We start from the raw sequence: 14,481 nt of genomic DNA, 5'->3' as shown, positions 1-14,481 counted from the left end.
GACCATTTGTTATACCATTGATTTTTAGATTTTCCAAACCTATAAATCCTTCAGCATCCTAGAGCATTTATCTCTAATTTGCTCATTTTGAAAATTAATTGCCCAAAGGGACGTACAAACCCTTGTGCTGTGATGAAAGTCCATATTAGTGCCCATTATGTTAAACACAGTTAATCTGTAGTTATTGCAGTTACTTCAGGGGTTCATGGTTAAGGGGTAAATATCTGGCATTCATCTTTTATGTTCACTCTAATGAACACGGACCTAGGCTTGTGTTTATGTGTGAGCTTATACATTTTTTAATAAATACATTTTTGTTTTGTGTGCAAAAGAGATACTGAAAAAAAAAAGTTCACATTTATACTGTATGTGTTTTTTGAACATCCCAATTACTTCCCCAGATTTAGTCTCCTTTAATTTTCATAATAACCCCCAGTCTTCTGGGAAAGCCTTTTGCTAGTTTTTGGAATATGTCTGTAGGGATTTATCCATTCAGCCACAAGAGCATTAGTGAAGACAGACATGGAGTCTCGGGGTGCAGTCAGCATCTCAATTTGTTTAAAAGTGTGTTTAGTGGGGTTGAGGTCAGGTGCAGACCACGTGAGTTCTTTTACAACAACCTTGGCAAACCTTTGTGCACAGGGACATTTTCATGCTGGAAAGGGTTTGGGTCTTTAGTTCCAGTGAAGGGAAATTGCTCATTAAACTACTGCAACAAACAAACAAAAAACTTCCATGTATACATGCCTTCGCTCTTCTATCACAAAATTACATCTATAATCTTTCGTGTGGCGGCACGGTGGCTTGGTTGTTAGCACTGTTGCCTTGCACTTCCAGGTCCTGGGTTCCGATTCCTGCATTGGGTTTGTGTGCGGAGTTTGCATGTTCTCCCCGTGCTTGGTGGGTTTCCTCTGGGTTCTCCGGTTTCCTTCCCTAGTCCAAAGATATGCAGATTAGGGTAATTGCCGTTCACAGATTGGCTGTAGTGTGTGAATGTTGACCAGAGGTCCTACCACATTCATACAAAATGGAAAAAAAATCCTGTGGTCTTCATTGGTCTCCACAGTCCCTAGTTGGACTACAAAGGGTCCTAGATGGAAACTTTAGTGTACTAAACAACCAACATGTTCCCCCAGTACATATACAGTATGAATGTGTGTGCAAGTGCAAATATTGGAGATGTTAATATCATTTGTTACATAAAACAGTCCATTAGTGTCTAGTTCTCCTAATCCAGCCTCTGTGAGAGACTGAAAGATTTCCGCATTCATAAAATACATAGATATCTGTATTAATAAAAGAAAAGTGCATAACCGTTTCTTGTGTTTATAATAATGGCAAAGTTTTCTCGGGCCAGGGTATGGATCCCTGTACACTTGACCCTAAATTTTTTTTGATTGTGCAATTTGAACACTTCATATTGTGGCGTGGGCGGGGCGGCGGCTGACGACCAGCATGCCTTGCGGGGATGTCGGTGTGTGTTCACCATGTTGGGGAAAGGTGTTTGGGTTGGTGGCTTCGGCCCTGTTGTGTGTGAGGGGTGTGTGACGTGTGAAATGTGCTCCAGTTCAAGCTAATGGTGAATTGGATGTAGGCTCCTGAGTGAAGGTGCTGCTCATGCCTTACATGCTGTGTGCTAAATAAAGTACTCCCAGCCATTGCATTGGGCAGTAAATAAGCTCACTCGTCTCTCCAGCATTCTTCCCGGCGTAAAAACGCTACAATATCATACCGTACCTGATCACAGATCAGTGTACTACGCTACTTGAAGTTCAGCTCAATTATACAGCTCAAATCAAATATAAACAATTAAATAAACAGTAAACATGATCAATAACATCTGTTTTCTTCAATATCTCTGTGAGCCTGCAGCATGCATCATTCTTATCCTTGAAAATACATGAAGTAGGAAGGCCCTCACAAGAGTCACTCATGACATTTTTCCTGAAACATCAATAAAAATTTGACACAGCACTATGATGCTGGATTGCTGTCCACATAGCATGAGAAGAGCAGGGTGCGGGGCGTAGGAGGGGAGGCTGTGTGGATGTGAGCTGTGGGAGTGATTGTGCACGCTTTCAGGAAAGCTTTTTCCGTTCGGAGATGACGTGGGTTTTATTAATTGAACGCAACAACAAACACAACACTCAAACATGAAACGAATAAAACACAAAACTCCCACGTCTCCTCGAGACAGGGTTATTCTTTTTCTCTTTTCTTTTTTTTAGCTTTCTCTATTCTTTGTCTTTTTTCTTTTCATTGCAGTTTTCTCTATTCTTATTCTATTTCCCTTTTACAGGAGCGACTTTGCTCTCATACTGTATTTTTTCTTTGTCCTATTTAGATGTACGACCAGGGTAGACAAAAAACCTCTTGATTTAGGCAAAAATAAAAAATCAGTAAGTTATTAGTTAGTACTTACAATGATCAGCAAAATGATATCCTTTTTAATAATTTATTAACGGAACAACTAATAATTGCATAAAACTTTTCACCAATGAATTAGTACCCATAACCCATTTGGACAAAATATTCTCATGTAGACTATTTTAAAGGGTTAATTAGAGGTAAAAAGCTGTATTTAAAGAAAACATGATAGTTCTATCACAAAACCATTATTGAGTTCTACACCTATGGATAAACATTCTTGACTGTTGTCCAAACCCACACACAATAAGCTCTGTGCTGTAATTATAGTGATTTCCTGTTGCTATTAGCATCACACGGATTTCCATTTGTTAAGTGAGAGTGCAATGCACTAATCTTGCAATGGAAAACAGCCCTTACTTAAAAAAAAATTGGCCCAGAAAAGCCAACTCTATTAGGGCCACGGGAGAAATCTCACAGTTTTACAAGGAGATATTAAGTTTCATGTTTGTCCAAGGTCATTTTTATCTATGTATTTTTTTTTTTTACCTATTTGACAGTTTCTTAGAATTATGTCCTAGAACCTAGGGTCTTTTTTTTTTTTTTTTCAAACCTAATGAGGTTGTTTTTCATCGGTGAAATGGAGTGTACAGTGCATACACACACAGAGACACACACAGAGCTCATGTAATCCATCAAAATCACAATCTGCCACACACTACGCCCCAGCTTGTTGGGTCTGGGTGGTTTATCTGGGAATCGAGTCTTTTCTGTTGTACTGTGCAGGGACGCCAGTATCTCTACAATTCTAATTGGAGGCAGGAAATGTTTATTCACGTTTGATCGGGTGGGCCATTGCTGCGTCTCTGGGAACACTTTAAACAAACTATTTCAGCATCCTGTTTAAATTCGCTTTCAGGGAGAGAGAGGACAAGGAGAGACAGACTGCTGCCGCACTCTTATGTAAGATAAAGCTCCCAGTTCCAGTCCTGTGAAGCCACTGTCCTGTTTTTCTTTTTACCCACACACCTGACCCAACTCATGCTGTAGGTTGTCATTGGCTGATGAGCTGGATCAGGTCCTTTTGGAGTGAGGAAAAATCTAACAGCACTGGGTCCGGGGTTAAAGAGAAACCTGATTTGTTCACTTTGCTTAGAAGAAATTGGAAGAAAGACTCTGAGTGCTTTATGAGAATTGCTCATGAAAAGGGTCACTCAGTGGCACAGTGGATTGCATTGCCTCACAGTTCAAGGGTCCTGGATTTGATTCTGCAGTTGGGTAACAGCTTGTGTGGAGTTTAGCATGTTTTTCCCCTTGTTTATGTGGATTTCCTCCAAGTCCTCCTTGTTGTGGGATCACTGGTAGACACATTGAGTATGATAAATTATCCCTAGGTGTGAATGAATGTGTGAGTGGTGCATCCTACCTTGTGCCCTGTTCCCTGAAGGATAGGCTCTTAAACATGATAAATTGGTGCTGAAGATGAATAAATAAGTGACTATAAAGTAAGGCTAAGCAAGAAAGGCAGAATGCTCAGAGGACTCGTATCAAACACTACATAATGTGTTAAAGGCCAATTCAGACTTGAGCAAACCACTCTAAACACGCTACCAGTAAAATCAAATGTGCTAGTCATAGCAGTCTGTTCTTTTTACTGTATAGAAGTATTGGGGTAATAAAAATGTTTAAAGACACATACATACATCTATATAGCCATACGTACATATGCTGCTCAGCCTTAACATAAAGGTGGAAAAAAACATTATGTTCAGTACTGTGTAGATTCCCCTTGGCCCACCAGGCTGGCACGTGCCCCTTGGGCAAGACTCAATAAGATCTCTGGAGGATGACCATGGAGCCTTTGGGTGCTCTGGTTGTTGCATGAAGCCTCTGTAGATTGGAGTTGTTTCCATATCCCATTGTTGCTTGCATTGGAAGTTTGAAGGCCAGGTTGGCAGTTTTGGCCTCTTTGCCTTCTGGGCCCCATGCATAATGAGTTATGGTGCACTGAGAGTTTTTGTGCCTTACTATTATGGCTAGCAATGACTTTTTGGTTATGTCTGCTGCATTGGCTTTTCTTTGGTCCCCACACAGGCAGTGGTGAGCCTTGGGTGTTGTCACCAGTATACTGGGATATCATTAATAATCAATATTAATGAGTTAATGTTAACACATCTGCTTACATCTGCTTCTGCTCACAATGTTATATCTTTTTAATGTTATGCCTAATCGGTGTACATACAACATTCTCTAATAGGTATTCATCATTTTCAAATAGGTATTTGTCCTAAGGCTTATTGACCCAATGATTTTGTTACAACAAATCAAAATAATTTTTTTTCTTCATGCTTTTAACTAATTTAGCCTAAGACTTACTTTGAGTTGCCATTTTATTTATCCATTTGCTATCCATTTATGCCATTTATACAGTACATCATAAGAAATGTCACAAATAACCTTTTTTTTAAGTAGAAACAGGAATAAAAGTTGGATCTGTTGCAGATAGCTGAACTTCTGTGCCAAAGTTCACATTTGTTGAGATGTTTCATCTTGATTGCACAGCAGGAGACTAACTCAGTAAATTATTAAATGCCAAACCGATCTTAAGATAAGATTTCTTCACCACCATTGATCCATATTATATTAAAGGACATTAACAAATGTTTCTTTGCCCTTATTGAAGTCTGTAGTAAGCAGCCGCTTGGAAACTATCATCTGCCTATAGGGTCAAATTTATAATTCATTACATGTCACTGTTAATAACTTGTGTACAGTATACAGTATGTTGATGTTAATGATCGGTCTGAGTCTTACATCTGCTTCTGCTCATACAGTATGTTTATGACTGTGACTAAGTAAGACAAATACTTAGTGGTTTAACACCATTATTTTGGTTTAACAATATTTTAATTATCACCTCTCATTGTTTATGGTTACAGTTACCGAAGCAAAGATGTTTGGAATAGCTCTGTCATATAAGCGAATTAAGTCTCAAGACCATATGTTTGAGGTCTAGATGAGTATAAACAGTGATGTAAATCTGCTAAATATACCATTTCAGTGGAATAGTGACTAACACTTAAGCATACTAATGTAACATGAATGTTAAATTTAGGCGCAGTTCAGGCCTCCAGCGACAAGGAGTAATTATATTATTTGCTCAATTTGAAAGATTAACAAGGAGGATAAAAAATGTATTTTATTCAACTGTGAACCTTGAATACATGCTGCATTCAGTGTTTGGGCAGATCATGCTCCTACATACCAATGTATCCATACATTTTCTCCTACATACCAATGTATTTCAAATATTTATACACTGCGTTAAAAGTACTACTGCAACTACTTTATACTGCTTGATCTTCTTAAAATGAGTTGCACACTTTTTAAAACAATTATCTTACATACTCTCTTTGTCATGAATTAATAGTGCCTTCTCCTGTCTCTACTCAGGATCGGCTGTTCTTCGTGATGGAGTACGTGAACGGAGGCGACCTGATGTTCCAAATCCAGCGCTCACGCAAATTTGATGAAGCCCGCTCACGTTTTTACGCTGCTGAGGTCACCTCTGCTCTTATGTTTCTCCATCGGAATGGAGTCATTTACAGGTAATGGATCCAAATAGCAGCATGTACACCAATTTATTTTTATTATTATTATTTTTTTTTTTTTTACATAACATGTTCTATTCATTATTATGTTGAGAACTAATGTGCACTGGAGTCAAACCTCAGTTGGAGCTTTTTAAAATAAAAATTACAGAGACTATTATGTAAGCTTACCTAGCTGAGGTCCAGTGAAGTTCATGTTACGTAAAAAAAAAAAAACAGGGGTTGAAGTTTGTATTTAGTAGCCAGTCAGCCTGGTGATAGCAGTGTTTGTTGGTCTTGTTTACCTCACATTGTTTACTTGGAGGAGCCCTGTCGGTGGGATGATTTATTCCTTCTAGGACAGTTTGTTTATCCACCGGTTTGTGTGACATTAAGCAAACAAACAGACTGTGCTTAGGGACCTGAGGATGGAATTCCTTTGGTTAATTTTTGCAATTTCTTCCTGCTTATTGAAGCTGAATTATATATTGTACGTGTCTCTATACCATGATCATCTTTGTGTGACCTATTACAGTATACGTATTCATAATATGAAGGTTTTGAGGCTTTTTAAATGTTTATGCTCTCTCTAAAAAAAAACAGGCTTTTGCACACAGGAATACGTGTTTAACAATTGAGCACAGTCCAATAAAGTGTAGAATAAATGTCCAATGCGTTAATTACGTTAGTTAGGATTTTAATATTATCAAGTGCACCAGATGGCTTCAAACAGTCACCTACATGCAAGTTCAAGCTCTTCAGGGAACATGTCTTTAAGGCACAGGTCATGTCCTCAGCATGTCTCAGAATGACCCGAGTAACCTCTGAGCTCTCCCACCCAGCTATTCTCTGCCTGTTCTTAACCTCCTTTTAGGGCCTGAACAGGAAGAATGTCATTTCGTACAGAATGTTGTATTGAATTCAAGGCAACGCCTCCCTTACCCAGCTTTCCTGAAAGCAAAATTTCAGACAAGGAAAAATATCAGGGTCTTTATGAAACCATGGCACTTGTGTTAGAATGTTTTAATATTTGTAATTGCTGCTATTTTCAGTTACACAAGCATAATTTCAAAATTTTACATAATTACATCAATTACTTAAGCCACAGGTTTTGTAACTGTTTCTGCCTGGCTGCTATAAAAAAAGACCTTTCTCATTGCCGCCTTATTTACTTTCAAAGAAGACAGCGATGCTGATTTAGGATCGTTGTGCAATACTATTTCAAGCATGCATTAAAGTTGTCATTATGAGCGATGGTTGGCTGAAATGACCTGCCTACATGTCAGCAGTCAATGCTATATGGAAAGTCTGTTGCTGAGGATCGCAGATTTCTTTCAGCCTACAGGAACACACACTCGCATGCTTCAAATAAACATGAATATTGTGGCATTGCGTACACTAATTTTTGCAAAGTTTGTTTTTAAATAAGGTTACTGTTGTAACTAGCATAAATTTTGTGTAGTGTATTATATGTTTAAAAACAGGGAGAGACATAATGTTCGATATTTCATTGATGATACAGTAATAAAGAGAAGTATTAAAATATTGTTCATGGTAGAAGATTAATATGGGAAAATTCTATGGTAAGACCTAACAATAATGACTTGGTAGTAAAAGGTGCATTTTATTTTCTTCTTCTTTCTCTTTGTTAAAACAAATCTGCTCGCTCTGAGAAGGTTAAAGTGGAGCCACAGGGGGTTCTGATGTTCAAAATCTGCAATTAAAATAAGACTCATATTTTCACTTTGATCCAAAATTGTACTTAATTAGAGCCTCGCTTAGCTGTGTTCATATGGTACTTTATGTCTAAAAACTATCCTGTGTGTCTTATGACATCTTTAAACGTCACTTTCTTCCACTTGAACATTATTTGCCCTTAATTCATTGATCCAGGAACACTTGGCCTGAGATAAGAATACACTCTGGACTGGACACCAGTCCACTACAGTCCAAAATGTAAACTTCCGTCTAACTTTAGTATTGTGGTATTATTTAAGCAGACCTTCCATTCACTATAAAACCTGAACTTTCCTAAAATACATTTAACCTTTGCCTTCTTCTTACTGTTCTGATTAATACAGTACATACTTATTTAGGTTTATTAATATACACATAATATGGTGATTTTTAGATCATTGAGCCACGTTTTTCAATCTTTAAGCAAAGTTTAGTGTAAATCTTTGCATAAGCCAGACAAAACAAAAAAATCTGCGTGGTTTACAAAGGTTTGGGAAACTCTACATTTTTCTTCGTACTAACGCGTGTATGTTGATGAATGTCATTCACCCATAAAGTGCAAAGCTTGTTCCCGACACAGCTCATTTACATAGTGAGCCCCACAACGCTCCATAAAAGGTGAAGTACACAGAATACTGGCAACATATAATTCCTATTAACCGGATTTCCTTCGAGTTATTTAACTTAGTTCTATGCCAATAACAATATTCTTTAGCAGTGTAACTGCACCTGAAAAGACTGCCATCTAAAGACAAATTAGAGAAGAGGTGAATTAGAGGTGAACTAAGTAAGCCGAAATGAAAAGGGTTTGACATGACAATGGAGGGTAAGAAAGTTCTGCAGCAGACCCAGGTGATAATGCGCAACAATCACATTACACTGGGAATTATAATGCTATTTTTAAAAGGTTGTTCTATGACATTTCTGAGGCCCAGTGGAAATCATACATGTCTCTTAATATCCAGTCCCTCCACAGAGCAATTCATCATTTTCTTCCATTTATATAGAAGCATTCATTATATATGTATATGAAGATTAGATTAATTGCCATTTCCAATTTGCTAACGTCGTGTGAGTGTACGTGTGTGTGTGTGTGCCCTGCAATAGATTGGCACCTTGTCCAGGGTATATGCCCTGCCTCATGTCTCAAATCTTCTGGGATAGGCTCCAGGCTTCCCACGACCCTGTACAGGATAAGTGGTATAGAGAATGAGTGGGTATGTTATATATAACAACTGGGTTTTAGGAAATTTTCAATAAAAGTGTGTCTGGCCTGGAAATACAGGTTTTTAGCTTAATGGTACTCAGGTCATTGACCTAGTGATTTAGAGTTAAATACTAAATGCTGTAAATGTAAATAAATAATTATTGAAATTTTTAAAAAAGCATGATCTGTATATAAAATACAAAAATCCATGCAGATTATATCACTTAAAATCAAATTCAAATTTTATTTGTCACATACACAGTCATACACAGTACGAAATGTAGTGAAATGCTTACACGACCGCCAGTGACCTTAAAAAGAGAATTAAAACTTATAAGTAATAAATATCAATAGAAGAAATATGATAGAAAATTTTAATAAAAATTTAACTAGAAAAAATAGAACCTGAAAACAGAAAATTGAAAAGTCAGATCAATTAATGCTTATATTTGTTAGTTTTGTTATATGAAAATTATAACATATTGACAAACTCAAACAGTTGATATTAACCAACATTAGGAACATCCAACTGATATAATATTGAATATAATAATATGAATATAATATTGCAGGTGTCAATTATTTCCTTTTCAGTTTTGTCAATAAACTGTGTGTGTTTAGCCGAGTACCATTCTGAAGCAGGAGTGAGATTATATTTTTTAAAATAATTATTTAATTATGAATACTACATTTTCCCAAAACAATACAATTACATTACAAAATCACAAATTAATTTGTATTGATCTTTATTGTGTGTGGAGGTAATGTTCATAAGCAGAGTGGCTCAAATCCTCACACTGCTTTCAGATGGGTAAACAAATTATAGTTTGGATTTTGGTTCAAAAAGTTGTGTTATATTTTTGTTTCAGCACATAAACATGCCATCTTGCATGTTTATAGAAATTTTCCCAGACATACTGTATGATTTAAGTTTTATTCAAGACTGTGCCATTTGGACAACATCCATGCGGCCAGAGGGACACACCTCATGACCTTTTGTTTACCAAGGGTCGTTGATGAAATGTTTGTTTGACCACCAAATGGAAACTGGACAGGATGTGATACAACCAGTATGAATGGCTTATTGTGCTTTACAAGAATAAAACACGAACACACACACACACACACACACACACACACACACACACACACACACACACATACACGGCTGTTTGTTGTTACATGGTTATATCAGAATTTATTCCCTTTCTGTGGGAATCGGAGTGCCCTACATGACCTCCAAAAGACCAACTTTAGGGCATTGCATGCTGGGAAATTAGGCAATTAGATGGCTTCTAATCAACGTCAACTTTCTTAATCTCAGAGTTGCTACAGGGGGAAAAAATTACTCCTCAACGCTCTATTTAAGGAATAGAGAGTTCGATTTCTCCCTACAGACTTGGGAAAGACGAAGACAGTGAATTTTGCTTGCAGTTTCTACTGTTTTAAAAATACATGTCTGAGCGCGCAGGTCGAGAGATTGCCAGTGGCCTGGGTGCCAGTGTATTTAGAGTATTTCAAGCAAGAGAAAGAACAAGAAAGAGAAAGGGCAGGAAGGGCCATGGGCACACCTTTTCTTTTGATCCTCAATCTTACTCTATCGAGTGAATCATCCTCTTAATGTTATTGCAAAAACTCATCATTTAGTTTGCAATGTTGTGACACAGTTGCAAGCACTTGTATTGCTGTTGTTAGAATATCTATTTGTATGTTTAAAGCTGTATTTAAAACAAGAACTTAATCTGTATATCTGTATGTCTGTCCAGCTGATTTTGTTACAGCATCACGCAAACCTGGCTAAGCAGAATTTAATGAAACTTTGCCTGTCTTTCGGTATTTGCCTGAAGTTAAATCTGTGTTATAAATTAAATCAAAATGTTAAATATTTATGAAAAGCTATGAGCAGTTTTGTGCCAGATTACCTCACATTAGCTGTCGCTATTTGGGAAGAATACCGCGCTTTTGCCCAGTGGTGGCTCAGTGTTTTAAGGCTTTGAGTTATTAATCGGAAGGTCCACGGTTTGAGCCCGAGCTCTGCCAGGTTGCCGCTGTTGGGCCCTTAAGCAAGGCCTTTAACCCTGCCTTACCCTGCGCTCGATTGAGCTAAACAAAGTGGGGGTGGCTATATGCATCACTTAACATGTGAGTGATGCGTATAGCCACCAAGAGTGGGTACTGGTGGCTCAGTGGTAGGTGTTTCGCCTGCCATGCGGAAGGCTCGGGTTCGATTCCCAGCCAGTGCCCAAACCCCCCAGCCACTGGATGCAGTGCCGGTCCCAAGCCCAGATAAAATGGGAGGTTTGCGTCAGGAAGGGCATCCAGCGTAAAACCTGTGCCAAGTTGTTGTGCGGACCAGATATTCCGCTGTGGTGACCCCTTGCCGGGAGCAGCCGAAAGACCAACAACATGCGTAAGACACAGAAACGGCTGAATGCCCCTACAAAGCACCCAAATCGTCATGAAACACAAAAAAAATGTGCGGCAGTGCTTACTCCATAAAAAAGGTATGTAACTTTTGAAAACTGAATCTTTAAAAATGTATGGACAGATTATTGTATATTTCTTCTTTCTGCAGGAAGTTTAAAAACAATTAGGCTCATAAGTTCCAAAACGCCACAATAAGATAAAACACGAATCGTTAGAGCAAATATTTTCGCAGCAGTCCAATGTGAGTGCATGCAAAATCCCCGAACGGAGAGTGTTAGCCACTCGAATCAAAATGTTGAGTAAAAGTGATGTTATGAACAGTCATGTGCCATATGTAATAATCTACTTTAAACAGGGAGTGTATTCGGCTGACAACAAAAAAAGTACAACAAGGCATATGATACTTAACCATACACAATTTTATTCCTTTGTGTTAATAAGTTAGGCAAAAAGTTCTGCTATACAGAAAGACAGGCAGACGTGTGTGGGCTTCAACCTGAAATAATAATATCACTGATTACATTAAAGCTGATCAGCTTATTTTTAGCTTTAACCTTTACTAGCACTAGTATGACCATATGATTATAGTGTGACCTTATGATGCCAGTCAGAGAACTACAAACCGCATCACATGACGTGTAACAAGCAGTAAATCACTATTCAAAATCTCCAGACACCTGTTCACAATTACGTACGCTCTCTTACATAACCAGGACTTTTTAAATCTTTGTGAAGTTTCACCCCAGCGCTGTGTCACTGATCTTAGTTACTGATTCCTGTATTTCACTGTTCTTGTCTGGAGTTTGATTTTGTCTAGTTATAGTTTCTTTCTCTGTCTTTTTCAGCTCATTTTCAGATTCTCTGACCCTATGCTTGTTTTCTGGGCTATTACTTTGACTGTTTAGATTGTTTGTCCTTGCTTAATAAACTGGACCTTGTGTTTGCATCTAAGCCCATTTTATAACAGTAGATTTTTAAGAGTAGCCAGGAGGAACAATCAAGCCCCAACAAAGCGAAACCTGTTTACATTCTCAGACTGACGGTCAGCATCCATACGTATGTCTGACAGAAGGACATATGTATGGATGGAAAGCAATAACAGATGCTCGCTTCATACATATATTTCAATGAGGGCACAGAATTGTAGTGCTGTCAATCTATTAAAAATCTATTTAATTACAGTTATTGTCTGTGATTAATCATGATTATTCACAATTTTAAAATACTCAGATTTACTTTTATTATAAACGTGCAATGTCGGCATAAAGAAATGCAGGCCATTGCTTAGAGGAAACAGATTATGCAGTTTTATAATATTGTTTTTCAAACATAAACATATAACAAATGTTAAATTAATATCTCTCGAATGGGACAGGCACTGCATCCAGCGGCTGGGTAATATGGGGTGTGGCATCCCACAGACGGTGGGGTTTTATCCAAACTTCCAAATAGAAGCTTTTTACACAGTAATCGATATATAACTTGCTCACACAACCGGGTAACATTGCTGCGATTATGGGTAGCCATTAGGATCAACCTTAATCTTATGATTAATTTATGTAAAAAAAATTTGTTAAAATAAAATTTCTAGAATAATCAGATTTATTAACGTATTAATATTGACAGCCCTACTGAATTCCCACACAAGCTTTACATACTGTACAGTATGCCACCACTTGTGTATTGCGAAAAAATCCAGAACAAGTCACAGCTTATTTTTGTTGCTTGCTGTGAGCACCATGACTGTAGAAGCAGGTTGCATCATGTACATCAAACAGTGAAGAAAAGTGCTCCTGTCCCACGTCCTTGCCTCCCATTGTGGCATGGTTGTTGGTGCACTGTGGGCGAGTATAAATATGTCAGAAACTGTTAAGTGATTATAACATGCAACAATCTTTACACAGAATAATGGGGGAAAACAATCCAGTAAGAGATAGTTCCAGTAAGAGGAACTATCCAGAGATATCCAGTAAGAGATACTGTAGTCCTGCTCAGGGGAATCAGTTGTTGATGACAGGAGGTCAGTGGAAAACAACCAGACTAGTTGTTTTCCACTGACAGGAAAACCAAGGGAGCTCGAATAACCACTTGTAACACAACAAACATGTTTCTGAGATGAATTAGTGAAAAAAAAAAGAAAAGATAACTTTAGGTTTAAAATAGGAAGCTAGCCATTAATAGGAATCTGAGCTACATTGAGCTACAGATTTAAAAAAAAAAAAATACTGCTTGATGTTTTTCCAATCTTGAGTAAGAGAGACTGGGAGTGAATTTACTGAACCTACATGTAGCTGTAATAAGACACTCTTGTGAACTTATGTTATAAATGCAATCTCGGATCCCCCTTTGACGACTATCATAACATTTCAGCATGTGTCTAAATGAGGCAGAAAGAAAGTGAGGTCAGTGCTGTCTTGGAGAGAAGACTAGATTTGGGTTAAAGGTTACTGTCTATGTCATGGAAAAAAACAGCCCTAAAGATTAATATAAAACACAGGAAATGATCTCGCTCTCTCTCGCTCTCTCTCACACACGGGCCTGTTTTGTTATTTATCTCTTTTTAGTCCTGAGTTTTTTTTTGTTTTTTTTTATTGTAATTTATGGATTTTTTCCCGCTCTTTTACCACACAGAATAACAGAGTGTAACAGGTTAATCATTAATGTTATTGAGTCTGAAGTCTGTAAATTTCAAATAGTTGATTAAGTGATCTAATTAAACAAAACAACAACAAAACAAAAAAAAAAAAAAAAACAAGAGACCTTTCGTAACTGACCCACATTCAGTGCCTGGAGAAGAAGCTTTCTTTGTGGTGTCTTTCTAATAGCACTTCTACTGGAATTGATTAATATAAGCCATTTCCATGTAATGAGAGTATTGTTAAGTGGCATGTCCAGGAGGGACTGAAGTGGATTGATAAGAAAGACAAAGCAGGTTTAATTGAAAATAAAAAAAAGGTGGAGAGTTTCAGGGTACAGGTTGTAGCACAGCACTAAAACCTGACTGGGTGTAATGTAGCATGAAGCAGCATGCCATGTTTTCTACTACATGCATGCCCATCTATCTTGACTTTTTTGTGTGCCAGTCTATCACTTTTTTTTAGTATTGTGTGTGCATATAGATATACACAGTGCTATGCAAAAGTTTTAGGTAGG

At 37.7% G+C, this 14,481-nt stretch overlaps 1 protein-coding gene across 2 annotated transcripts in view; it reads left to right on the top strand.

The window, feature by feature from the left end:
• Positions 1 to 14,481, top strand: part of prkceb (protein kinase C, epsilon b) — a 94,705-nt gene that overhangs the window by 70,104 nt on the left and 10,120 nt on the right. For both annotated transcript variants that reach the window (XM_053501907.1, XM_053501906.1), the window contains exon 11: positions 5,821 to 5,975. In XM_053501907.1, coding sequence (XP_053357882.1) covers positions 5,821 to 5,975 — 155 coding nt within the window. The remainder of the gene's footprint in view (positions 1 to 5,820; positions 5,976 to 14,481) is intronic.

The sequence above is a fragment of the Clarias gariepinus genome, chromosome 8 (assembly GCF_024256425.1).
Source record: "Clarias gariepinus isolate MV-2021 ecotype Netherlands chromosome 8, CGAR_prim_01v2, whole genome shotgun sequence".
Lineage (NCBI taxonomy): Eukaryota > Metazoa > Chordata > Actinopteri > Siluriformes > Clariidae > Clarias > Clarias gariepinus.
Note: the sequence above shows the minus strand (reverse complement) of the source record. Positions and strands in the feature narration are given on the sequence as shown.